This window comes from Trachypithecus francoisi, unplaced genomic scaffold (assembly GCF_009764315.1).
Source record: "Trachypithecus francoisi isolate TF-2019V2 unplaced genomic scaffold, Tfra_2.0 Lachesis_group21, whole genome shotgun sequence".
Lineage (NCBI taxonomy): Eukaryota > Metazoa > Chordata > Mammalia > Primates > Cercopithecidae > Trachypithecus > Trachypithecus francoisi.
In genome coordinates this window covers 12,955,961-12,983,287 of record NW_022681467.1, presented here as the reverse complement: position 1 = coordinate 12,983,287, position 27,327 = coordinate 12,955,961, and the positions used below count along the sequence as shown (strand labels likewise).

The window sequence follows — 27,327 nt, the reverse complement described above, 5'->3', positions numbered from 1 at the left end:
ATATAATTGATAAATTTACACATGGTTATCTGTTAGTTTATCTTGGCATAAATTCCTTAAAAGCTTCAAGCTTCATAAGGGTGAAGATCTTCGTTTTTTCATCAACATATCTCAAGCATTTCGAACAATGCCTGAAGCATTCTAAACATTATGCCATGTTCTAACATATAAAACTGTATTCCCACAAAATTCATAGTTTGAAACCTCACCCCCAAGTATTGCGATGGCATTAGGAGGTGGGGCCTTTTGGGAGGTGATTAGGTCATGAGGGTGAAGCCCTCTTGAATGGGATTAGCCCTCCTGATTGCCCCCTTTAATGGGACACTGAATTCCCCAGCTCCTTGATCTTGAACTTCCCAGCCTTCAAAACTGTGAGAAACTTTTATTGTTTATAAGCCACCTAGTTTGCAGTATTAAGGTGTTTTGTTATAGCAGAAACTCTCTAGAGTTCACTGTCTAAATGTAATATAGTCAAACAAAATTTTCCCTGAGTACCCTAAATCAGCATAACCAAATTTATAACGTTTTTACTTCAAGCTTATTTACATGTGATCCAAATATTTCTAGTCATCTCATTTCTATTATAATTTAGACGGTGAACTTCCAGGTACATGAGAGATTTTTCACTTCTGGACAAGATGGAGAAAAAAATAAAGACAAAATATAGAAAGTAGCAGTTTTCAGACATTGAGACATTAGGCAACACAGGACAGTGATCCTTGAGAGAAAGGAAACAAGGTAAACCTTGTGATTGTCTTACTGCAATCATAGGGTTCACCTTCATTATTGCCTAGAGTTTCTAAACCACAGCACAGGAGCTCCAGCAGTATCTCTGAGTTGAAGTGACATAGTTGGGCATCCAGAGAGGCCACGTAGCCACAGTTCATAAGACCGAGTACCAGCAAGGAGAGAACTGCATATAGAGAGTACTCTAGAGATCTGCAGAGTATCCCTCTAGTCTTCAGCTAAGTAGAGATCAGTGTATGCGTAAGAAGAAATTACCCAAAGCCTTGGAACAAATGAAATGAAAGTTAAAAAAAAAAAAAAACCAAGTCTCCAAGTTCAGACAGCCAGGAACAACAGCTCCTGCTCCCACCAGCCAAAGTAAAGGTCTCATTCTAGGTGCATCTGTTATAATACTTTGAAAGATTCCACCTCAATAGCAAGGCAAAATTAGCTCAAGGCCAAATGCTTCTTATCTCGTGTAACAAAGTTTAAAGCGAGACCTGAAAGGCTCAAGCTGTTTTTAAGTAACTTAGCCACATCCTAGAATAAAATGTAAGAATAGTTTTTAAAATACAAAAATACACAGCACCCAAAAAGGTAAAACTCACAATGTCTGAAACCCAATAAAAATTACCAAGCACGCAAAACAGGAGGAAAAGGTAACCTATAATGAGTGAAAAATCAACTGAAAACAATCCATAAATAACAAAGAGGACAGAATTAGCAAACAAAGATACTTAAATAATTGTTATAACACTATTCATATGTTCACAAAGCTAGAGGAAAGCTTAGGCATGTAAAGTAGATACATGGAAGACATTTTTTTAAAGATGCAAATCAAACTTGTAGAGATAAAAATAACAATGTCAGAAGTAAAACACAAACTGAATGGGATTAGCAGGCAGCAAGATATTAAGTGATTAGACAGAAAAATAATTAGTAAACTTAAAGACAGCAATGAAAACTATTCAAACTGAAACAGAGAAAACAATGAAAAAAGTAAACAAATCATCAGTGATGTGTAAACTACTACAAGGGGCTGAACTTATGTGCAATCAGAATTGTGAATAGAAGAGACAGGGATTCAGAAAAAAATATCTGAAGAGATAATGAGCAATTTTTTCCCAAAGTTGATGAAATATATACCCCCACACAACCAAAAAGCAAAATGAACCCAAACCAAAGTTATTATAAGAAAACCATAAACCAGTATCACTCATTAACATAGATGTAAAAGTTCTTTACCAAATATTAGCAAACTGAAGCCAACAATATATAAAAAGGATAATACATTATGACCAAGTGGAATTTATCCCAGGAATGCTTCTTTACCAGTCAAAAATCAACAAATCACTAAATTAGCTAACTAAATTTTTTAAATTATAAGATCATCTCAATAGATGCAGAAAAGCATTTGACAAAGTACAACACCTATTCCTACTAAAGTTCTCAGCACACCACGTGATACGGTTTGGCTGTGTCCCCACCCAAATCTCATCTTGAATTGTAGCTCCCATAATACCCATGTGTTGTGGGAGGGACCCAGTGGGATGTAACTGAATCATGGAAGCAGGTTTTTCCCATGCTGTTCTTGTGACAGTGAGTAAGTCTCATGAGATTTGACGGTTTTATAAAGGGCAGTTCCTCTGCACACGCTCTCTTGCCTGCCACCATGTAATGTAAGATGTGCCTTTGCTCCTCTTCGCCTTTTGCCATGATTGTGAGGCTTCCCGAGCCAAGTCGAACTGTGAGTTCATTAAACCTCTTTTTTTTTTTTTTTTTTTTTTTTTTAAGAGACAGAGTCTCGCTCTGTCACCCAGCCTGGAGTGCAGTGGTGTGATCTCGGCTCACTGCAAGCTCTACCTCCCGGGTTCAAGTCATTCTCCTGCCTCAGCCTCCTGAGTAGCTGGGACTACAGGTGCCCACCACCACACCCAGTTAATTTTTTGTATTTTTTAGTAGAGATGGGGTTTCACCATGTTAGCCAGGATGGTCTTGATCTCCTGACATCGTAATCCGCCCGCCTCGCCCTCCCAAAGTGCTGGGATGACAGGCGTGAGCCACCGCGCCCGGCCTAAACCTCTTTTTTTTTTTTAATAAGTTACCCAGTCCTGGGTATTTGTTCACAGCAGTATCAAAATGGTCTAATACACTAGGAAAAGAAGGGAACTTTCTCAACATGATCAAGAGCATCTGTGATTAAATACCTGCAGCAGTCATCAGACTTAATGGTGAAAGACCAAATGCTTCTTCCCTAAGATCACAAACAAGGGAAGGATGTCCATTCTCACACTTCTCTACTGTACATTGCATTGGAAGTTCCAGCCAATGCAATAAAGCACAAAAAAAAATCAGTCAAAAGAATCTAGATTAGAAACAGAAATAAAACGATATTCATTCCCAGGAGACATAATATTTATGTAAAAAATCTTGGCTGGGCACGGTGGCTCATGTCTGTAATCCCAGCACTGTGGGAGGCTAAGGCGGGCGGATCACCTGAGGTCAGGTGTTCAAGACAAGCCTGGCCAACGTGGTGAAACCCCTCCTCTACTAAAAATACGAAAATTAGCAGGGCATCGTGGTGCATGCCTGTAATTCCAGATACTCAGGAGGCTGAGGCGGGAGAATTGCTTGAACCTGAGAGGCACAGATTGCAGTGAGCTGAGATGTGTTGCACTCCAGCCTGGTCCACAGAGAGCAAGATTCCATCTCAAAAAAAAAAAAGAAAAGAAAAAAAGAAAGAAACAAAATCTTATGGAATCTATAAAAACTGGGACTAAAACAAATGGATTTACCAAATTCCCATGATAGAATGTCAATATGTTAAAATCAATCATATTTCTACATATTGACAACGAACACTTGGAAATTAACATGCTTAAGTACACCATTTACCACAGCATCAAAAAAAAGAAGTGCCAGGTATAAATATAATAAAAGCTGTGCAAGATCTATACACTGGAAACTATAAAACAGTTGAGAGAGTTTAAAAATCTTAATAAATGCATATATTAGAATTGCAAACAAAATTCTGGCAGGCTATTTACAGAAATGGAAAAACTAATTCTAAAATTCATATGAAAATGTTAAATACCTAAAATATCAAAATACTCAAAACATAAAGTTGAAAACTATGTTTGTGAGAAAACCAGCTACTTCCAGACAGGTGTACCATTATTATATAATATCATTTTAATAAAGAGGTAGCCATCACTTTCACCTGTATGTTTTCTCCTTGTAAAATATTAAAATATTGCATATGTCCCCTTGGACAATTGCCTCATCTTACTCCCTCCTCCCTCCTTCCCTGAGGTGATCACAGCGGGCTTCGTAACCTACTTTACAAGTCTTTTCTGTACATCTATGCACGTATTTATGTAGCCACAGAAAATTAATATGCTGTAATAATATGAAAGAATATATGGCAATGAGAAAAGCTTAAAATCAGGGTTATTGTTACCTAGAGGTAGGGCAGAGATGGGGGTCAGGGTGAGCATGTGAGACAGTGGAAGGAACAAGGAGTACATTTTAAAACTCTTCCCTTTTAACTTTGGAAAGATTTTTAAAATATTATATTACTCCTGTTAAGTGTTTGGTTGAATGATCACAAGACATTGTGGGCAGAAATGTAAATTGGCAGAGTTTAGTCTAGGCAGCTCCAAATCTTTTGGTGGTGTTTTATTTCCTATCCTAGGTGTCAGGAAACAGGTATGCATCATATTGTTTTGCAAATTTTTTAAGAAAACAGAAGTCAAAATGAACATATCATCAGCAACTTGATTTTTTTACTCTACAATGTGAGATCTATTTCTGAACTGAATCGTGTCCACCCAAAAATTCATTTGTTGAAGCCCTCGCCCTCAATATGATAATATTTGGAGATGGGGCCTTTGGGAGATCATCGGAGTTGGATAAAGTCATGAGGGTAGGGCCCTCGTGATGCTATTAGTGTCTTTATAAGAAGGAAAGTTTTCTCTCTCTCAACAACCCCTTCCCTACACCCCTATCTCTAGTGTAAGGACACAGTGAGAAAGCAAGATAGAAAAGGAACGCTTACCAGAAACCAAACAGGCTGGAACCTAGTTCTTGGACTTCTTAACTTCCAGAACTGTGAAAAACACATTTCTACTGTTTAAGCCACTGAATCTAAGGTATTTTGTTAAAGCAGCCCAAGTAAATTAATTCTAACAGTAAGCCATGTTACTATACATAAATGTTTCTCTCCTTTTTTCTAATGCCACCGAATATCTAATAATATAACTAGAAAACAGTTTATTTAGCCATTGATGGATATTTCGGGAGCTTACAATTGTATATTCTACAAACAACAATGCTATAGCCTTCTTGTGCTGTATGAGCCTTCTTGTGAAGGCATTTTGTCTCAGGATAGAAATGATGGGCATACAACATGCATTTTTAATTTGTACTTAATAAATAATATAAAATTGTCTCTCAACCAGCTGTTTATGTTCCCATCAATAGCAAAAGAACCGATTTTTCTATGCCCTGAATAATTCTGCATATTGTTGGTCTTTGTTAATTTTGCTACTTGAAAAAGGTGAAAATATCATATTTTTTATTACTAACAATTCCTTGATTAATATTATTGGGCATCTTTTCATATGTTTATATCCCATTAATATTTTCTTTCCCATAAATTGCCTATTTGTATCCTTTACCGATTTTTAAAATGTGAGCTGTCTTTTTATTGATATTTTTTAGTTCATAAACACTCTGGATAATCTTTTGTTTGCTACATATCCTGCAAATAATTTTTCTCAGTTCCAAAGGACATACTGTCTTTTAATTCTGATCGTAGTATCTTCAGTTGTATAATCCGTTAACATCTTCACCTGTCATATGTTTCAATACTTAGCTTTATTTTTTATCTTAATAAATTTTTTGCTGCCTCATAGTCATAAGAATACTCTCCCATATTTTTTCTTAATATTTTTATGCTACACTTGTTTACTTTTGGGTTTGGGCATTTTCTTAGTGATATGACATCAGAATTTAATGTTCTTGCACTAGGTGGTCAACTGTCCCAACACAATTTATTTAATACACCATTATTTTTCCCCACAATGATTTGAGATGATACTGTTGTCACAGACCAAATTCCCTCATGCACTGAGTCAGCTTCTAGACTTGCAGTTCTTACTGATCTTTTTATCTATACCTATATCAACCTGTTTTAATTCCTATAGTATTATATAAAAGTATCATGCTATCCATTAAGTATGTCCAACTCTTTCATCTGTTTTACAACTGTCTTTACTATTCTTTTACACTTGTTCCTCCATATAAATTTGAGAATCTGCTTGGTAAACGCCATGAGGAGTGGGGGCAACAGGATTATAGTAGACTTGTAGGTGAACTTCCAAATGCTTTTTACACTGTTGATGCTATTTTTCTTGCCAACCAAACAACTACATCTCTTTCTCTCTATTGTGTACATGTCTTCTAAATTGTTTAGTTCATGTTAATTAGGTTCTACACACAATAGAAAATATTGGGTGAAAGAACGCAGTCATGTTTAAATGTACATTACCGAGAATATAAATCCAGAGACAATCTCTTTGCACTTATTACTCCCTTAAAAAGGTATGGATAGAAGGACTCCACATGTACCTACTAAACAAATACTTAGAAAATTTTAGATGATAATCTCATACCAGTTAAAAAAAACAGCATTGGTTTAACATAAATCAGGAGAGAAGTATTTTTTTAATAAATCATGAGGGAAGATTTTTTAAATCACTTTTCTCACTTTCAGAGTTACCAGGAAACTTACTGAAGTCAATCCAACAGATATTAGAAAGGATCTCAATAAATCAGATTTGCTACCCCTTACCACTGCTTGATCAAAAACACATATTAAAAATTAATATTTGAGAATTTTTTCATAATTGACTCTCTAGTGCCATAATTAAACTGGGATATATATAATTAAAATCTTAAATCTATCCGGGTAAAGGACTTAAGATTTTTTTAAACTATATTATTTTCTGTGACTTCAAAACACAGTAGAATCAAAGTGATTCCTACAGCACTGTCACCACAACTTTGAACACAAAACATTCATGTAAACTCCATAACCAGGCATCCTGAGTATAGACTAAGTATAACATGGTATTAAAGCATAAGTTTTAATATTGTTAGGCATGCTAACAGTATGGTGGCTATGTTTTGCAAACACAGAATTACTTACAAAACTATTTAAGGGTAAACTACGGTGTCGGGGATTTGCTTTAAAATACTATAGGGGCCAGACACAGTGGCTCATGCCTATAATCCCAGCTATCTGAGAGGCCAAGGCAGGAGGATTGCTTGAATCCAGGAGTTTGAGATGAGCCTGGGCAGCACAGCAAGACCCCATCGCTACAAAAAATAAAATATCCAGGAATGGTGGTACATGCATGTAGTCCCAGCTACTCAGGAGGTTGAGGCAGGAAGATCTCTTGAGCAGAGGAGGTCAAGGCTGCAGCGAGCCATGACTGTGCCACTGCACTCCAGCCTGGGTGACAGAGTGAGACCTTATCTCAAAAAAAAAATAATAAAATAAAATAAAAATAAACAAAAACAAAAAACTCTATAGCAAAAAACCTGAGATGCATGAGACAGATAAGAACAAAACACTGGTAATTACTGGAGCTGGATCACAGGTTCATAAGGGCTATTTACTATATTCCATGTACTTTTATGCTAAGAACTTCTCAAAATTAAAAATTACTTTAGACTCTAGACTACAATGCGTAAGTTTTTTTTTTTTAAGTTTCAAAATAAAATGAGCCCAGTTGAACACTGACCCCCTTTCTGCTTTAATTCATAATATTCTTTTCCATCCAGAACTTTATCAGCTGTACAAAATGTTCCATGGTCACAGAACACAGTTTATCTTCTTCTTCAAAGGCATGCTACCTGGTGTGTAACCAACAGCATCAGCCTTCTGTGGATAGAAATGCACTAAAGACAGGGAAAGTTGGGAAGAACAAAGTGGTTACCAGGGAGGGATTCTGCCAGCCGAGAGCTTGCCCTTCTGCCCTTCACATAAGAGTCTGTTGGCAACTGAGACTGGGTTCTTGATTCCTATAAAAAAAAAAATTGGCAAAAAAGATGTCAGAAATGTCTTTCAGTTTCCCACTCAGTTTTGCAGTTGTTTCAATAAAACAACTTGAATATATCTTGGAAATTCTTTTTTGATATATCAAGTAATACTAATGAAAACCCTTAATACCCATGAGCCATAAGAGTTAAATCAAAAAATAAATGAAAACCTAGAAGCAAGAAAAGAACAAATATAAAATACATATTCTCATGTTTTGTCATGTGCTACAGAAGCAAAGGCTGAACTGAAATACTACATATTTAAATTAGGTTCCTTTTTTAATAGATTTCAGAATAGAGCGTTTAAAATGAACTTAAAATGTGATACTATCTTACTATCAAAACTATATACATGCTCCAGGCATTTAGTGACCACAAGACCATAAACTCCCTTTAAAGAATAAACATCATTATAAACAGCTTCAAGTTGACCTTGGAGATAAAAATTAATGGGGAAAAATAAGCCAAAACTTTTCAATGTCACCTACGAGAGAAAGAACGGGGAAATGTCCTTCAAATTGGGTAAGGGTGGGAGAAGAGGCCAACTGTACAAAAGATTGTAAACTAAAATGTGGTTCAGATTCTTTCCAAGAGGTCAACCAGTATGTACAAGTGAGGTGATGGTGCTTATCCAGGAGAACTGACAGGACAGTTTGAGTGTGATAAACACTGTCAAGATGACAATGACAAAGACAATGACAGTGATGACAACAATGATGATGATGGTGGAAGGCAATGAAAGTAACTATTTCCTAATATGCTGCAGGCCCAGTGCCAAATTCTTAAATGTATCAGATGAGTTCGCTGATCCTTCAATTCTGTCATATAACCAACACTTATTAATCCTATCTGATTAATGAGAAAACATTTATAAAGAGAGTTAAGTTGCCTGCCCATGATCACAGCACTGAATTTTAACACGGAGGCAGCTAATATTGAAGACCATACCCTTCATCATTAATCTATGCCTGCCTTTCAGGACACTAATAATACACACAAATCATCAGTGGGATATATAAAGAGACTACAAAAATTTAAATTAAGGCTAACAGATCGACTCTAAGCAAAACCAATTGTAGAAATGTAGCTCAATACCAAATCTTCCACAAAAAAAGTATGAAATACAAAACAAGATAAAGAAAAGCCCAAATCAGGTCTCCTAGTTCTGAAAACAATATAGTTCTGGATGTGATGATTCAATATTGTAAAGACATTAATCTTTTCCAAGTTAACTTATAAATCCAAATCTTTAATTCAACTTATAAATCCAATTTGTAACTTTATATGTATTATTTATAAATTAACAATTTATAAGTTATACATTGGATTTATAAGTTATAACTTATACATATATGTTTATTATACAACTTATATGTTTATTATACAACTTATATATGTATAAGTTATAACTTATAAATCCAATGTATAACTTATAAATCCAATTCTCCATCAAACCACAAAACGATTTCCATGATGCATGAGAAGCTGACTCTTAATCAGGAAAGTAAAACTTTGAAAAAGAAAAATGAAGAGGTATTTACCCTGCAAGATATCTTTTTTTATTTGAAGCTATTCTAATTAAAAAAGAGTGGTTTGAGTACAAAATACACAAATATGTCAATGGAATAGAATAAAGCTAAAGTTCAGAAACAGACACTTGTGAATTTAGGTGTTTAATATTTCAAATCAGTAGGAAAAGGGTTAACTACATATAAGAGGGAGAAAGAACACAAAGGTAAAAGCCTAGGAGTCAGACTACTTTGTAACTGTTCCAGTTAATCAGTTTATCGCTTCTCAGCTACAAATTCACCCTTTGTTGCCTGATGTGTGAAAATGGATATGGGCCCTCTAAGTATGTTTCCTTTGCCAGCTAGCACAATGGGTAAGCTTTGTCAGTAGAGGACACTAAAGAAACACTGTAGGAAGAAAGGGTATCTTGCTCACCAGGCTTCACTTTGGCCAATGTGGTACTCTCCTGTGCTAAGTGCCCACAGGGAGCAGCTTTCTCCAGCATTTGAACATCATGTTTTCTCCAGCTCCTGATTGGTGCCACAGCAGCATAGCTGAGAGCTCCAGAAAGAATGAGACCACACTCCAGTTCAGGACGTTGATCCCCACACCCAATGCTCAGCCCCACAGGCACACATAGCAAGTGTTCCACAGGGTGCCTGTGCAGTGAGCCAAAGGCCAATCTTTATCCTGCCCAAGGGAGGTTTAATTCTCACAGCATCTTGACCTCTGTGTGCTCACCTACCAGCCTGAGCTTGCCTCTGCCTCACAGGATTGATCCTACTCACACAATAACTGTAGACTAGCTCTGGCCTGGGTAATTCAGCAACTTCTCTGCATACAGTGGATGATAGCCACACCTTCTTCAGTGAGGTCTAAACCTACTGCCAAATGTGTTCTTCTTTAGGTATTCTCCCTCTGCCCTAGGATACATTTTTGAGTTCTCTTCGCATGTTTACAGAGTTACTCTCTAATCACTGCTTAATAACTCTTTATATTAAACTTCTATTTAAACTATGGTACGGTTTCTGTCTTCTAGTTTTACCCAGAATAATACAATGTCCTTGGACAAACTACTAAATCTCTCTTGTGTCTCAGTTTCCTCATCTGCAAAGCACAGACTTATAAGAGCATTGTGAGAATTAAATGATTTAAAAGCATAGACCTCATAATGGTATTACACAGGATAAAAGCATAGGCCTCATAAGGGTATTGTGAGAACTAAATGATTTAAAATATGTAAACCACTGGGCTGGACACAGTGGTTCACGCCTGTAATCCCAGCACTTTGGGAGGCTGAGGCAGGTGGATCACCCGAGGTCAGGATGTCAAGACCAGCTTAGCCGGCATGGTGAAACCCGTCTCTACCAAAAATATAAAAATTAGCCAGGCATAGTGGCACACGCCTGTTATCCCAGTTACTCAGAAGGCTGAGGGAGGAGAATCACTTGAACCCAGGAGGCGGAGGTTGCAGTGAGCTAAGATCGCACCACTGCACTCCAACCTCGGCCAACAGGGCGAGATTCCGTCTCAAAAATAAATAAATAAATAGATAAATAAATAAATAAATAAATAAAATATGTAAACCACTGTAGAACAATGCCTACAGTATTAGAGTCATTTAATAAACTGTACTTATTCAATTAACTATGTAGGAACAATTTTCAGTCATTTCAGGAAAAAAACGCATTCAAGAGGTAAAGGAAAAATAAACTATACATGTGTTAGAAGAAAATACAAGTAAATTACGCTTATAAATTATAAGAGACTTTAAGAAATACAAAATACAAAAGCCACAAAAGAGAAAGCAGTAAGTTGGACAAAGAAAAATTTTTAATTGCAATATGATTAAGGATATTATAAACAGAGTTAAAAGGTAAGCCACACAACAGGTATGAACAGGTAGTACCCAGAGAAATCCTAATGGCCTTCAAACACATGAAATTTTATTAAATACCAATAAAACTTCATCATAAAAAAAAGTAAAAGTAAAACGAACCACCCTTTCTTAACTATCACAAAAAAGAAATGATAGAAAACATCAGAACAAATAAATAACCAAATTGACCTAAGTGACACATATAGAGCACTGTACTCAACAACTCCAGAATACATATTCTTTTGAAGTTCACATGGAAATTTACCAAAACACTCCATAATCTGAGCCATACAGCAAGTCTCTAAAATCTTCAAGGGATTGGTATCATACATAGTACATTCTCTGGCCACAGTGGAATTAAACTAGAAATCAATAAAGAAAGCTAACAAAAATGTCTTTAGGCAAACAAATTTGACAACTCATATTAAATAGACAAATTCCGAGAAAAATGCACATGAAAAAGAAAATACAATCATATAAATGCTAAAAATATTGAATCCTACTTTTAAAACTTCCCACAAAGAAAATCCCACTAATTTGAAATAATTTATGAATTCTTTCAAACAATTAAAAAGAAATTATTCCAATCATATACAAACCTTTTCAAAGAATAGGAAAAAAAAATCCCCAACTCTTTTTTTTTTTTTTTTTTTGAGACAGAGTCTCGCTCTGTCACCCAGGCTGGAGTGCAGTGGCACGATCTCCGCTCACTGCAAGCTCCGCCGCCTCCCAGGTCCCAACTCATTTTTGAAAGCAGCCGTAACAGTGCACAGAAACAAATTATCACACAGCCACCTAATTTCCCAACACAATTCTATGAGGAAAAGACTTCCTTTCAATAGAGGGCAATGGACCATTTGGATATCCATATGAGGAAAAAATAAACAAATGTTGACCCCTATGTTACATATACAAAAATTAATTCGAGCTTGATAAGAAAGCTAAATGTGAAAGATAAAAACAATAAAATTACAGAAAGAAAAGAATGAAGACTATCTTCATAACTTTGAACAGGCAAAAACTTCTTAAAATACAAAGAGTTAATCATAAAAGAAAAGGTTGCTTTTAATGAACTTAAACTTCATTAAAATCAGAAACTTCTATTCATCAAAAAACACCATTAAGAGACTGCAAAGGCAAACCATAGACTGGGAGAAGATATCCATAATACATGTATCTTACAAAGGATTTGTATGTAAAATATTTAAAATACTCCAACAAATCAACAGAAGATATAATCAAATAAAAATCTGCAAAAGGTGCAAACATGCACTTCTCAACAAGGATATCTAAATGGTCAATAAGCATATGAAAAGGCTCTTATAAGTCACTAGGGACACTCGAATTGAACACCACTACACACATAAGTCACTAGGGACACTCAGTAATACCACTATACACATATCAAAATGGCTGAATTTTAAAAACAATAACAATACCAAAAATTGGCAAGGATGCAGAGTAACTGAAAAGCTCCTACACTGCTAGTGGGAGTATAAATTGCAACAGTTACTTTTGAAAACCAGCAGTATCTATTAAAACAAAACATATATGCATATGTACCTAAAGAAGTACATATGTGGCCAGGCATGGTGGCTCACGCCTATAATCCCAGCACTTTGGGAGGCCGAGCCCGGCATATCACTTGAGGTCACAACTTCAAGATCAGCCTGGCCAACATGGTGAAACCCTGTTTCTACTAAAAATACAAAAATTAGCCAGGCATTGTGATGGGTGCCTGTAGTCCCAGCTACTTGGGAGGCTGAGGCAGAAGAATCAATTGAACCTGGGAGGCAGAGGTTGCAAAGAGCCAAGATCGCACCACTGCGCTCCAGGCTGGGTGACAGAGTGAGACTCCATCTCAAACAAACAAACAAAAAAAAACAGAAGTACATATGTCTTCCAAAACACATGTAAAATAATATTCACTGAAGCTTTACTCAAAAAAGTAAAAAACTAGAAATTTCATATGCCCATTAAGAGGAGACTAAATACAGAAGTTATGGTATATTCACTCAATGAAATACTACTAAGCGGTAAAAAATAAAATACTACTGATACAAAACATGGATCTATCTCACAGGCATAACATTAAGCAAAAGAAAACAGACACAGAAGTGTCTGATTCCACTCATGTAAGTTTTAGGAACAGGCAAATTAATCTATGGTACCCAAAGTTAGCATAGGGGAAGAGAGCACAAGAAGTATGGACCGAGGAGAAGCATAAAGGGCCTTTCTGGGATTACGAAAATGTTCTACATTTTGACATGGAAATGTTGAATGTCTTGATCTAGGTGGCGGCTTATATGACGTCTACATCTAAAAATTCATGAAACTGTACACATAAAATACATATTTCATGTATATTTTACTTTAAAAAATGAAGTATAAAACATGAGACATATCTTTTATGTACTGATGTGGAAAAAATCTCCAAAGATTATATTTAAATCTAAAAAGTTTATAATAATTAACACATTTATTTTTTAAGAAAACAAATACAGGCACAAAATAAAACTGTGTTTCTATTACATAAAAATATAGATAAAAGCACTGGATTTTTACTGGTTAGACCCCAGGGAGAAAGGAAATGAGAAAGAAAAGATTTGGAGGATCAAAGGTAAACTTTATTTACATTACCTGAAATTTTTTACAACAAAAACTACAGTGTGTATTTCAAATTGTAAAATTAATATTCTAAATCAAGTATTAAATGTCTTTAATCTCTTCAAGGGATACAGGAGAATGATCAAATTCAAACCAAAAACTACTTATAACTAAGACTGTATGTTTTAAATTCAATAAAAAAAGAAGAATATTTGTTTTAAACACTATTCCAAGCAGTAATGGTGAAAAAGACCATAATCATCTTTAGAAGGCATGAAACGGTCACGTGCATGATTCTCCAAAGATAGTAGGTCATAATGCCCACATACCACTCAGTGCTCCAACTGCTCCAAAATTTAAGGATTTTCCATCCATTATGCTGGCATCACACTCAATTTCACCTAACAGATTTAGATTAGATCCCATTCCTGCATTTGTAAAAGGAGAATCCTAAAAGACAAAAACAAAAATTAAAATATTAGTCTTAAAAAAAGTATTAATGCCAATCCTTCATGAAATTTTCTACAAACTAGAAGGTGAGAGAATACTTCCCAACCCATCGTATGATGCCAATACCACCCTGATGTGAAAACACAACAAAGATATGAGCAGGAAAGTACAGATGAATATACTTTATAAATATTGACCCAAAAAAATTATCAAAGAAATACCAACAAAACAAATCCAGCAAAATATAAAATGGATTGTATATCACAAACAAGAGGAAAGTAAGATTGGTTTAATGTCTGAAAATCAGTGTAATACCCTGTATTAATAAAATACAGGGGAAAAAAACATTATATCAAAAACAAAAAACACAGAAAAAAGGCACCTGACAAAATCCAACACCCTTTCATGAGAAAAACAGAAAACTAAATAAGGGAACTTCTTAACTTGACAAAGGGGATCAATGAAAAGGCCAGGCCAGGAGCAGTGGCTCACGCCTGTAATCCCAACACTTTGGGAGGCCAAGGTAGGAGGATCACTTGAGCCTAGCTGTTTAAGACCAGCCTTGGCAACACAGTGAGACACCATCTATACAAAAAAACTTAAAACTTAGCGAGGTGTGGTGGTGTGCATCTGTGGTCCCAGCTGCTTGGGAGGCTGAGGAGGTCCCACTTAAGCCGGGGAGATCGAGGCTCGAGTAAATCATAATTATGCCAAAAAAAAAAAAAAGTCCAGAGTTAACATTATAATTAATGGTGAAAGACTAGATGCCGTCCCCTAAGATCAGGAACAAGACAAGGATATCCACTCTCAGTACCTATTCACTAATATACGGTACAATCTAACCAGACAATTAGACAAAAAGAAGAAAGAGAAAAAGAAAGAAAGAAAGAAAGAAAGAAAGAAAGAAGGAAGGAAGGAAGGAAGGAAGGAAGGAGGAAGGAAGGAAGGAAGGAAGGAAGGAAGGAAGGAAAGGGAGAGAGAGAGAGAAAGAGAGAAAGAAAGAAAGAACATCTAGATTGGAAAGGAATAAGTAAAACTGTTTCAAGATAACATGATCCTGTATACAGAAAATCCTAAAGACTCCACTAAAAAAAATTAGAATTAATAAGTTTAGGAAGGTTGCAGGATATGAGATTAATATGCAAAAATCAATTGGATTTTTATATATTAGCAATAAACAATCTGAAAATGAAATCAAGAAAATCTCACAGTAACATCAAAAACAAAAAACAGAAATACATTTTTTAAAAGAAGTATAAGACTTGTATGCTAAAAACTGTAAAACACATTGAAAAAATTTTTAATTCAATACCTAAACACGTGGAAAAACATTCTATGTACATGGACCAGAAGACTTACTGTTGTTACAATGCAATACTCCCCAAATCAGTCTAATTCAAAATAATCCTTTATCAAATCCTAGCTACTTTTTTGGCAGAAACTGACAGGCTGATCCTAAAATTCATATGGAAATGCAAGAGACCCAGAATCACCAAAACAATGTTGGAAAGAACAGAACCGAAGGACTCACACTTCTAGGTTTTATAACTTTCTGCAAAAGTAAAGTAATCAAGACAGTGTAATATAGACAAAAAGCTAAGGATAGATATATAAATTGATATAATAGAACTGAGAATCCAGAAATAATATACCCTTATACTTAAAATCAACTCAACAAGGTTGCCACAACAATTCAATAAATAATTTTTTTTCTTTTGTTTTTTTTGAGATGGAGTCTTGCTTCATGGCCCAGGCTAGAGGGCAGTGGCGTGATCTCCACTCACTGCAAGCTCCGCCTCCCGGGTTCACACCATTCTCCTGCCTCAGCCTTTCGAGTAGCTGGGACTACAGGCACCCACCACCATACCCGGCTAATTTTTTGTATTTTTAGTAGAGACAGGGGTTTCACCATGTTAGCCACGATGGTCTCGATCTTCTGCCCTTGTGATCTACCCGCCTCAGCCTCCAAAAAGGCTGGGATTACAGGCATGAGCCACCGCGCCTGGCCAGAAGATATAGTCTTTTCAATAAATGGTACTGGGACAATTAGATATCCATATATAAGAAAATGAAGTTGGACCCCTATCTCACACCATGTATGAAAGTTAACTCAAAGTGGACCAAAGGCCTATATGTAATAGCTAAAACTACGTAACTCTTCAAAGAAAATATAACAACGAATGTTCATCATCTTGGGTAACAAAATAGTTTTAGATTTGACACCAAAAACACAAACAACCAAAGAAAAAACTAGGTAAATAGGACTTCATCAAAATGTAAAACTTTTATTTCAAAGGACACCATAAAGAAAATAGGAGAAAAAAACACAAAATGGAAGAAAAAAATTGCAACCCATGTATCTAATAAGGAGTTTATATCCAGAATATATATATTTTTTAAAATTCTACAACTCTAAAATAAAAAGATGACACAATTTAAAAATGGGAAAAGAATATGAATTAACATTTCTCCAAATAAGATACATAAATCAACAGCAAGCACATGAAAAGATGTACATGCCATTGCACTCCAGCCTGGGCAACAAAGTGAGACCCTGTCTCTAAAAAATAAATAGATAAAAACCAATTCTAAAAATAGAAAAATGTGGCCAGGCATGGTAGCTCACACCTGTAATCCCAGCACTTTGGGAGGCCGAGGCAGGCAGATCACTTGAGGCCAGGAGTTCGAAACCAGCCTGGCCAACATGGTGAGACCCTGTCTCTAATAACAATACAAAAATTAGCCGAGCATGGTGGTGGGCACCTGTAATCCCAGGTACTCGGGAGGCTGAGGCTCCAGAATCGCTTGAACCCAGGAGGCAGAGGTTGCAGTGAGCCAAGATCATGCACCACTGCACTCCAGCCTGGGTGACACAGTGAGACTCCATCTCAAAAAAAAGAAAAAGAAAAATGTTCAACATCTTTTGTCATCAGGAAAAGGCAAATCAAAACCCACAACAAAATACTACGTCAAACCCACAAGGATGGCCATAATTATACAGATAACAACACATGTTGGCAAGTATGTACGGACATGCAAGTAAGCAAAATAATGTGGCCCACAACCAGAGGAATTATCAAATAATAACAACAAACGTAGAAATGACATCAATGATCAAATTAGCAAACAATTTTAATGTTAGCTAACAATGTTAATGTTACCTAACAATTTTAAACTAGATTATATAAACACACTCTATATGTTCAGGTAGGTATATGAAAGTATTAGCAAAAGAAGGAAAGAAAAAAAAACTATAAAAATTTTTGACCAGGCACAGCAGCTCACACCTGTAATCCTAGCACTTTGGGAGGCCAAGGAGGGAGGATCACAACGTCAGGCATTCGAGACTAGCCTGGTGAACATGGTGAAATCCCATCTCTACTAAAAATACAAAAATTAGCTGGGTGTGGTGAAGCTCACCTGTAATCCCAGCTACTCAGGAGGCTGAGGCAGGAGAATCGCTTGAACCCGGGAGGTGGAGGTTGCAGTGAGCTGAGATCATGCCACTGCACTCCAGCCTGGGTGACAGAGCGAGACGCCGTCTCAAAAAAAAAAAAGATTAAAATTTTTAGAGATGAAACAGACAATAATTTAAGGTAAAGGCATTTGAAAATGGTTAACAGTAAATTTGGCACTGCAGAAGAAAATAGCAATAAATGTAATAATATAGCAATAGAAATTATCCAAATTAAATGACAAAGTGAAAAAAGGGAAAAGAAAAAAAAGGAGGAGGAAAAGAAAGAAAAAAACAGTACTGGAGAAAAATGGGAAATATCGAATGATCCAACATGCATGTAACTGGAGTCCCAAAAGAAAGTAGAAAAGTGGATGAACAGTAAAAATATTAGCCAAAAATTATCCAAACTTAATAAACACTATAAACATACAAATTCAAGACGCTCAACAATCCCCAAATAAAATATGAATAAAAATACATCAGAGTACATCATAATCAAAATGCTGAAAACCAGTAATAAAATCTTAACAGCAACAAGAGCAAAAAGACACATGTGAAAATGAACAAAAATATTAAAGAAGATTTCTGGTCAGAAACAATGCAAGACAGAAGACAATGGAGTAATCTCTTTAAAGAACTAAGAGAGGAAACAAACTAAAAACTGAGAAACCTACAAAATGTCTTCATAAAGTAAAGGCAAAATAAAGACTTCTTCAGGCACACAAAAATTGGGATAATTTTTCACCAGCAAACCTACACTATAAGTAATGTTAAAGGATATTCTACAGGTCAAACAAAAAAGATACCACATGTAAATCTGCAAAAGAATGAAAGTGATTAATACTCTAAATAAGTGGGAAGATATAAGTAACTTTTATCTCATTTTCAAAGTGCTTCAAATGATAATTGATTAAAGCAAAAATAATAACAGTGTACCATGGGGTTTATAACATATACAGGTGCAAACTATAGGGCACAAGTAGCACAAAGATTGAGAGGAATGAATGGAAGTGTATTGTTACAAGCTTCTGACATTACACATGAAGGTCTATAATATTAATATAATTTGAAAGTAGACTGTGATAATCCAAAAGTATATTTTGCAAATGGTAGGGCAACTAATAAAAAATAAAAGAAGTGTAGAGCTAATAGAATAAAAGCGGAGGAAAAAATAGTTCTTTTTTAAAAAATCCTCAAAAGATAGCATAAGAAGAAGAAATAAGAACAAAGTAGAGACGAAAGGAATAGAAAATAACAAGATGATCGCTTTCTATGCAGCCGTATCAACAATTACATTAAATTCAGCTGGGCACAGTGCCTCACACCTGTAATCCCAGCACTTCAGGAGGCCGAGGCAGGGGGATCACGAGGTCAGGAGTTCAAGACCAGCCTGGCCAACATGGTGAAACCTCATCTCTACTAAAAATACAAAAATTAGCTGGGCACGGTGGCGGGCACCTGTAATCCCAGCTACTCTGGAGGCTGAGGCAGGAGAATCACTTGAAACCAGAAGGCAGAGGTTACAGTGAGCCAACATAGCATCACTGCACTCCAGCTTGGTCAATGAAAGCGAAACTCTGTCTCAAAAAAAAAAAAAAATTACATTATATTCAAATTGTCTAAGGACTTGAATTAGAGGTTCATTGACTGTCAGAAAACTTTATAAGAAACTGTCCTTAATTATAAAAGCACAGATAGCTAAAAGTAAAAGCATATTAGAAGATATTACCAGAAATATATCAAAACATCCCTTCTCTCATTGCTCATATTAGTGATGTCTCACTCTTCTTTTACATTCCTAATCCGTCTGGCTTGATGTTGATAAATTTTATTAATCTTTTAAAGAACTAACTTAACTATTGGTTTGGTTGACTTTCTGTTTTCTATTTCATTGATTTCTACTCTCATCTTTATATCTGTTTTTTCTTTTTGCATACTTTGGATGACATGCTTCTCTTTTTCTAGTTTCTTAAAATGATTTCAGATCTTCCTTCTTTTCTAGCAAGCACTGAATGCTACAAATTTCTTCAGAATGAGGAACATCATCCCTCTTGAATATACGTGCAAAAATCCTTAACAAAATATTAACAAATGTAATCCAGCAATATATAAAAAAAAATAGATTAGAGCCAAGTGAGATACATCCCAATAATACAAGACTAGTCCAACATTAGAAAATCAATTAAAAGACTAGGAAAAATCACATGATCATATCAATAGTTGCTGCAAAAACATCCTAAAAATATCTCAGTATCCATTCATGATGTTAAAAACTCTCAGAAATCTAGGAATAGAAGATAATTTCCTTAATTAACTTAAAAATGATAATACATCATAATCAAGTAGCATTTATTCCAGAAATGCAAGGCTGATTTAACAGTTTAAAAAAAATCGCCTTCCATTCCAAGATGTCTGAATAGGAACAGCTCCAGTCCGCAGCTCCCAACATGACCAACACAGAAGATGGGTGATTTTTGCATTTCCAACTGAGGTACCTGGTTCATGTCACTGAGACTGGAAGGATGGTGGATGGAGGCCACGGAGGGTGAGCTGAAGCAGGGTGGGGCATCGCCTCACCTGGGAAGCACCAGGAATCGGGATTTCCCTTTCCTAGCTAAGGGAAGCCGTGACAGACTACACCTGGAAAAACGGGACACTTCTGACCAAATACTGTGCTTTTCCCATAGTCTTAGCAACTGACAGACCAGGAGATTCTCTCCTATGCCTGGAGAATAGACCGCTAGCGAGACTAATAAAGAAGAAAAAAGAGAAGAATCAAATAGATGCAACCAAAAATGATAAAGGGGATATCACCACTGACCCCACAGAAATACAAACTACCGTCAGAGAATACTATAAACAACTCTATGCAAATAAACTAGAAAATCTAGAAGAAATGGATAAATTCCTGGACACATACACCCTCCCAAGACTAAACCAGGAAGAAGTTGAATCTCTGAATAGAACAACAAGAGGCTCTGAAATTGAGGCAATAATTAATAGCCTACCAATCAAAAAAAGTCCAGGACCAGAAGGATTCACAGCCGAATTCTACCAGAGGTACAAAGAGGAGCTGGTACCATTCCTTCTGAAACTATCCCAATCAATAGAAACAGAGGGAATCCTCCCTAACTCATTTGATGAGGCCAGCATCATCCTGATTGACCAAAGCGTGGCAGAGACACAACAGAAAAAGAGAATTTCAGACCAATAACCTTGATGAACATCGATGCAAAAATCCTCAATGAAATACTGGCAAAGCAAATCCAGCAGCACATCAAAAAGCTTATCCATCACGATCAAGCGGGCTTCATCCCTGGGATGCAAGGCTGCTTCAACATACACAAATCAATAAACGTAATCCATAACATAAATAGAAACAACAAAAACCACATGATTATCTCAATCGATGCAGAAAAGGCCTTTGACAAAATTCTAAAGCCCTTCATGCTAAAATCTCTCAGTAAACTAAGTATTGATGGAACGTATCTCAAAATAATAAGAGCTATTTATGACAAACTCACAGTCAATATTATATTGAATGGGCAAAAACTGGAAAAATTCCCTTTGAAACCTGGCACAAGACAGGGATGCCCTCTCTCACCACTCCTATTCAACATAGTCTTGGAAGTTCTGGCCAGGGCAATCAGGCAAGAGAAAAAAATTAAGGGTATTCAATTAGGAAAAGAGGAAGTCAAATTGTCCCTGTTTGCAGATGACATGATTGTATATTTAGAAAACCCCATCATCTCAGTACAAAATCTCCTTAAGCTGATAAGCAACATCAGCAAAGTCTCAGGATACAGAATCAATGTGCAAAAATCACAAGCATTCCTATACACCAATAACAGACAAATAGAGAGCAAAATCATGAGTGAACTCCCATTCTCCATTGCTACAAAGAGAATAAAATACCTAGGTATCCAGCTTACAAGGGATGTGAAAGACCTCTTCAAGGAGAACTACAAACCACTGCTTAACGAAATAAAAGAGGACACAGACAAATGGAAGAACATTCGATGCTCATAGATAGGAAGAATCAATATCGTGAAAAATGGCCACACTGCCCAAGGTAATTCATAGAGTCAATGCCATCCCCATCAAGCTACCAATGACTTTCTTCACAGAATTGGAAAAAACTACTTTAGAGTTCATATGGTACTGAAAAAGAGCCCACATTGCCAAGACAATCCTAAGCAAAAAGAATAAAGCTGGAGGCATCACACCATCAGACTTCAAACTATACTACAAGGCTACGGTAACCAAAACAGCATGATACTGGTACCAAAACAGATATATAGACCAATGGAATAGAAGAGAGCCCTCAGAAATACTACCACACATCTACAGCCATCTGATCTTTGACAAACCTGACAAAAACAAGAAATGGGGAAAGGATTCCCTTTTTTAAAAATGGTGCTGGGAAAACTGGCTAGCCACATGTAGAAAGCTGAAACTGGATCCCTTCCTTACACCTTATACAAAAATTAATTCAAGATGGATTAAAGACTTAAATGTTAGACCTAAAACCATAAAAACCCTAGAAGAAAACCTAGGCAATACCATTCAGGACATAGGCATGGGCAAGGACTTCATGACTAAAACGCCAAAAGCAATGGCAACAAAAGCCAAAATTGACAAATGGGATCTAATTAAACTAAAAAGCTTCTGTACAGCAAAAGAAACTACCATCAGAGTGAACAGGCCATCTACAGAATGGGAGAAAATTTTTGCAATCTACCCATCCGACAAAGGGCTTATATCCAGAATCTACAAAGAACTTAAACAAATTTACAAGAAAAAAACAAAGAACCCCATCAAAAAGTGGGCAAAGGCTATGAACAGACACTTCTCAAAAGAAGACATTTATGCAGCCAACAGACACATGAAAAAATTCTCATCATCTCTAGCCATCAGAGAAATGCAAATCAAAACCACAATGAGATACCATCTCACACCAATTAGAACACAAGCTAGAGAGGATGTGGAGAAATAGGAACGCTTTTACACTGTTGGTGGGAATGTAAATTAGTTCAACCACTGTGGAAGACAGTGTGGCGATTCCTCAAGGATCTAGAACTAGAAAGATCATTTGACCTAGTGATCCCATTACTGGGTATATACCCAAAGGATTATAAATAATGCTACTATAAAGACACCTGCACACGTACATTTATTTTGGCACTATTCACAATAGCAAAGACTTGGAACCAGCCCAAATGTCCATCAATGAATTAAGAAAATGTGGCACATATACACCATGGAATTCTATGCAACCATAAAAAGGGATGAGTTCATGTCCCTGGAATTCTATGCAACCATAAAAAAGAATGAGTTCATCCAGGGAAATGGATAAAGCTGGAAACCATCATTCTCACAAACTATGACAGGGACAGAAAACCAAACACAGCATTTTCTCACTCATAGGTGGGAACTGAACAATGAAACACTTGGACACAGGGCAGGGAACATCACACATCAGAGCCTGTCAGGCAGTGGGGGACTAGGGGAGGGATAGCATTAGAATAAATATCTAATGTAAATGACGAGTTGATGGGTGCAGCAAACTAACATGGCACATGTATACCTATGTAACAAACCTGCATGTTGTGCACATGTACTCTAGATCTTAAAGTATAATTTTTTAAAAAATCAATGTAATTCACCATATTAAGAGAAAAAGGGAAAAACCATATGATCATCTCAGTAGATACAGCTAAAGAGGCTAATTAAACCCAACATCCATTCGTGATTTAAAAAAAGAAAAAAAAGAGAGTCGGGAGCAAGATGGCCGAATAGGAACAGCTCCAGTCTCCAACTCCCAGCGCGAGCGACACAGAAGACCGGTGATTTCTGCATTTTCAACTGAGGTACTGGGGTCATCTCACTGGGGAGTGCCGGACAATTGGTGCTGGTCAGCTACTGCAGCCCGATCAGCAAGAGCTGAAGCAGGGCGAGGCATCCCCTCACCTGGGAAGCGCAAGGGGGAAGGGAATCCCTTTTCCTAGCCAGGGGAACTGAGACACACAACACCTGGAAAATGGGGTAACTACCACCCCAATACTGCGCTTTAAGCAAACGGGCACACCAGGAGAATATATCCCACAACTGGCCGGGAGGGTCCCACGCCCACGGAGCCTCCCTCATTGCTAACACAGCAGTCTGCGATCTAATGCAAGGCAGCAGCGAGGCTGGGGGAGGGGAACCCGCCATTGCTGAGGCTTAAGTAGGTAAACAAAGCCACTGGGAAGCTCGAACTGGGTGGAGCTCACAGCAGCTCAAGGAAACCTGTCTGTCTCTGTAGACTCCACCTCTGGGGACAGGGCACAAATAAATAACAACAACAAAAAAGCAGCAGAACCTCTGCAGACGAAAACGACTCTGTCTGACAGCTTTGAAGAGAGCAGTGGATCTCCCAACACGGACGTTGAGATCTGAAAAGGGACAGACTGCCTGCTCAAGTGGGTCCCTGACCCCTGAGTAGCCTAACTGGGAGACATCCCCCACTAGGGGCAGTCTGACACCCCACACCTCACAGGGTGGAGTACACCCCTGAGAGGAAGCTTCCAAAGTAAGAATCAGACAGGTACACTTACTGTTCAGCAATATTCTATCTTCTGCAACCTCTGCTGCTGATACCCAGGCAAACAGGGTCTGGAGTGGACCTCAAACAATCTCCAACAGACCTACAGCTGAGGATCCTGACTGTCAGAAGGAAAACTATCAAACAGGAAGGACACCTATACCAAAACCCCATCAGTACGTCACCATTATCAAAGACCAGAGACAGATAAAACCACAAAGATGGGGAAAAAGCAGGGCAGAAAAGCTGGAAATTCAAAAAATAAGAGCGCATCTCCCCCTGCAAAGGAGCGCAGCCCATCGCCAGCAACGGATCAAAGCTGGTCAGAGAATGACTTTGATGAGATGAGAGAAGAAGGCTTCAGTCCATCAAACTTCTCAGAGCTAAAGGAGGAATTACGTACACAGCGAAAAGAAACTAAAAATCTTGAAAAAAGAGTGGAAGAATTGACAGCTAGACTAATTAATGCAGAGAAGGTCATAAACAAAACGACAGAGATGAAAACCATGACACGAGAAATACGTGACAAATGCACAAGCTTCAGTAACCGACACGATCAACTGGAAGAAAGAGTATCAGCGATTGAGGATCAAATGAATGAAATGAAGCGAGAAGAGAAACCAAAAGAAAAAAGAAGAAAAAGAAATGAACAAAGCCTGCAAGAAGTATGGGATTATGTAAAAAGACCAAATCTACGTCTGATTGGGGTGCCTGAAAGTGAGGGGGAAAACAGAACCAAGTTGGAAAACACTCTTCAGGATATCATCCAGGAGAACTTCCCCAACCTACTAGGGCAGGCCAACATCCAAATTCAGGAAATACAGAGAACGCCACAAAGATACTCCTCCAGAAGAGCAACTCCAAGACACATAATTGCCAGATTCCAAAGTTGAAATGAAGGAAAAAATTAAGGGCAGCCAGAGAGAAAGGTCGGGTTACCACAAAGGGAAGCCCATCAGACTAACAGCAGATCTCTCGGCAGAAACTCTATAAGCCAGAAGAGAGTGGGGGCCATATTCAAAGTTCTTAAAGAAAAGAATTTTTAACCCAGAATTTCATATCCAGCCAAACTAAGCTTCATAGTGAAGGAGAAATAAAATCCTTTACAGATAAGCAAATGTTTAGAGATTTTGTCACCACCAGGCCTGCCTTACAAGAGACCCTGAAGGAAGCCTAAACATGGAAAGGAACAACCGGTACCAGCCATTGCAAAAACATGCCAAAATGTAAAGACCATCGAGGCTAGGAAGAAACTGCATCAACTAACGAGCAAATAACAGTTAATATCATAATGGCAAGATCAAGTTCACACATAACAATATTAACCTTAAATGTAAATGGACTAAATGCTCCAATTAAAAGACACAGACTGGCAAACTGGATAAAGAGTCAAGACCCATCAGTCTGCTGTATTCAGGAGACCCATCTCACATGCAGAGACATACATAGGCTCAAAATAAAGGGATGGAGGAAGATCTACCAAGCAAATGGAGAACAAAAAAAAGCAGGGGTTGCAATCCTAGTCTCTAATAAAACAGACTTTAAACCATCAAAGATCAAAGAGACAAAGAAGGCCACATAATGGTAAAGGGATCAATTCAACAGGAAGAGCTAACTATCCTAAATATATATGCACCCCATACAGGAGCACCCAGATTCATAAAGCAAGTCCTTAGAGACTTACAAAGAGAATTAGACTCCCATACGATAATGGGAGACTTCAACACTCCACTGTCAACATTAGACAGATCAATGAGACAGAAAGTTAACAAGGATATCCAGGAATTGAACTCATCTCTGCACCAAGCGGACCTAATAGACATCTATAGAACTCTCCACCCCAAATCAACAGAATAGACATTCTTCTCAGCACCACATCGCACTTACTCCAAAATTGACCACATAATTGGAAGTAAAGCACTCCTCAGCAAATGGCAAAGAACAGAAATTATAACAAACTGTCTCTCAGACCACTGTGCAATCAAACTATTACTCAGGACTAAGAAACTCAATCAAAACCGCTCAACTACATGGAAACTGAACAACCTGCTCCTGAATGACTACTGGGTACATAACGAAATGAAAGCAGAAATAAAGATGTTATTTGAAACCAATGAGAACAAAGAAACAACATACCAGAATCTCTGGGACACATTTAAAGCAGGGTTTAGAGGGAAATTTATAGCACTAAATGCCCACAAGAGAAAGCAGGAAAGATCTAAAATTCACACTCTAACATCACAATTAAAACAACTAGAGAGGCAAGAGCAAACACATTCAAAAGCTAGCAGAAGGCAAGAAATAACTAAGATCAGAGCAGAACTGAAGGAGACAGAGACACAAAAACCCTCCAAAAAATCAATGAATCCAGGAGTTGGTTTTTGAAAAGATCAACAAAATTGACAGACCGCTAGCAAGGCTAATAAAGAAGAAAGAGAGAGAATCAAATAGACGCAATAAAAATGATAAAGGGATATCACCACCGACCCCACAGAAATACAAACTACCATCAGAGAATACTATAAACACCTCTACGCAAATCAACTAGAAAACCTAGAAGAAATGGATAAATTCCTGGACACATACACTCTCCCAAGACTAAACCAGGAAGAAGTTGAATCCCTGAATAGACCAATAGCAGGCTCTGAAATTGAGGCAACAATTAATAGCCTACCACCAAAAAAGTCCAGGACCAGATGGATTCACAGCTGAATTCTACCAGAGGTACAAGGAGGAGCTGGTACCATTCCTTCTGAAACTATTCCAATCAATAGAAAAAGAGGAAATCTCCCTAACTCTTTTTATGAGGCCAACATCATCCTGATACCAAAGCCTGGCAGAGACACAACAAAAAAAGAGAATTTTAGACCAATATCCTGATGAACATCGATGCAAAAATCCTCAATAAAATACTGGCAAACCAGATTCAGCAGCACATCAAAAAGCTTATCCACCATGATCAGTGGGCTTCATCCCTGGGATGCAAGGCTGGTTCAACATTCGCAAATC

At 37.2% G+C, this 27,327-nt stretch overlaps 1 protein-coding gene across 3 annotated transcripts in view; it reads right to left on the bottom strand.

Annotated features, from left to right (window-relative positions):
• TASP1 (taspase 1) overlaps nt 1-27,327 on the bottom strand; it is a 275,867-nt gene that overhangs the window by 201,958 nt on the left and 46,582 nt on the right. For all 3 annotated transcript variants that reach the window (XM_033185585.1, XM_033185587.1, XM_033185586.1), the window contains 2 exons: nt 14,158-14,278; nt 7,731-7,815 (listed from right to left, as the gene is read on the bottom strand). In XM_033185585.1, coding sequence (XP_033041476.1) covers nt 7,731-7,815; nt 14,158-14,278 — 206 coding nt within the window. The remainder of the gene's footprint in view (nt 1-7,730; nt 7,816-14,157; nt 14,279-27,327) is intronic.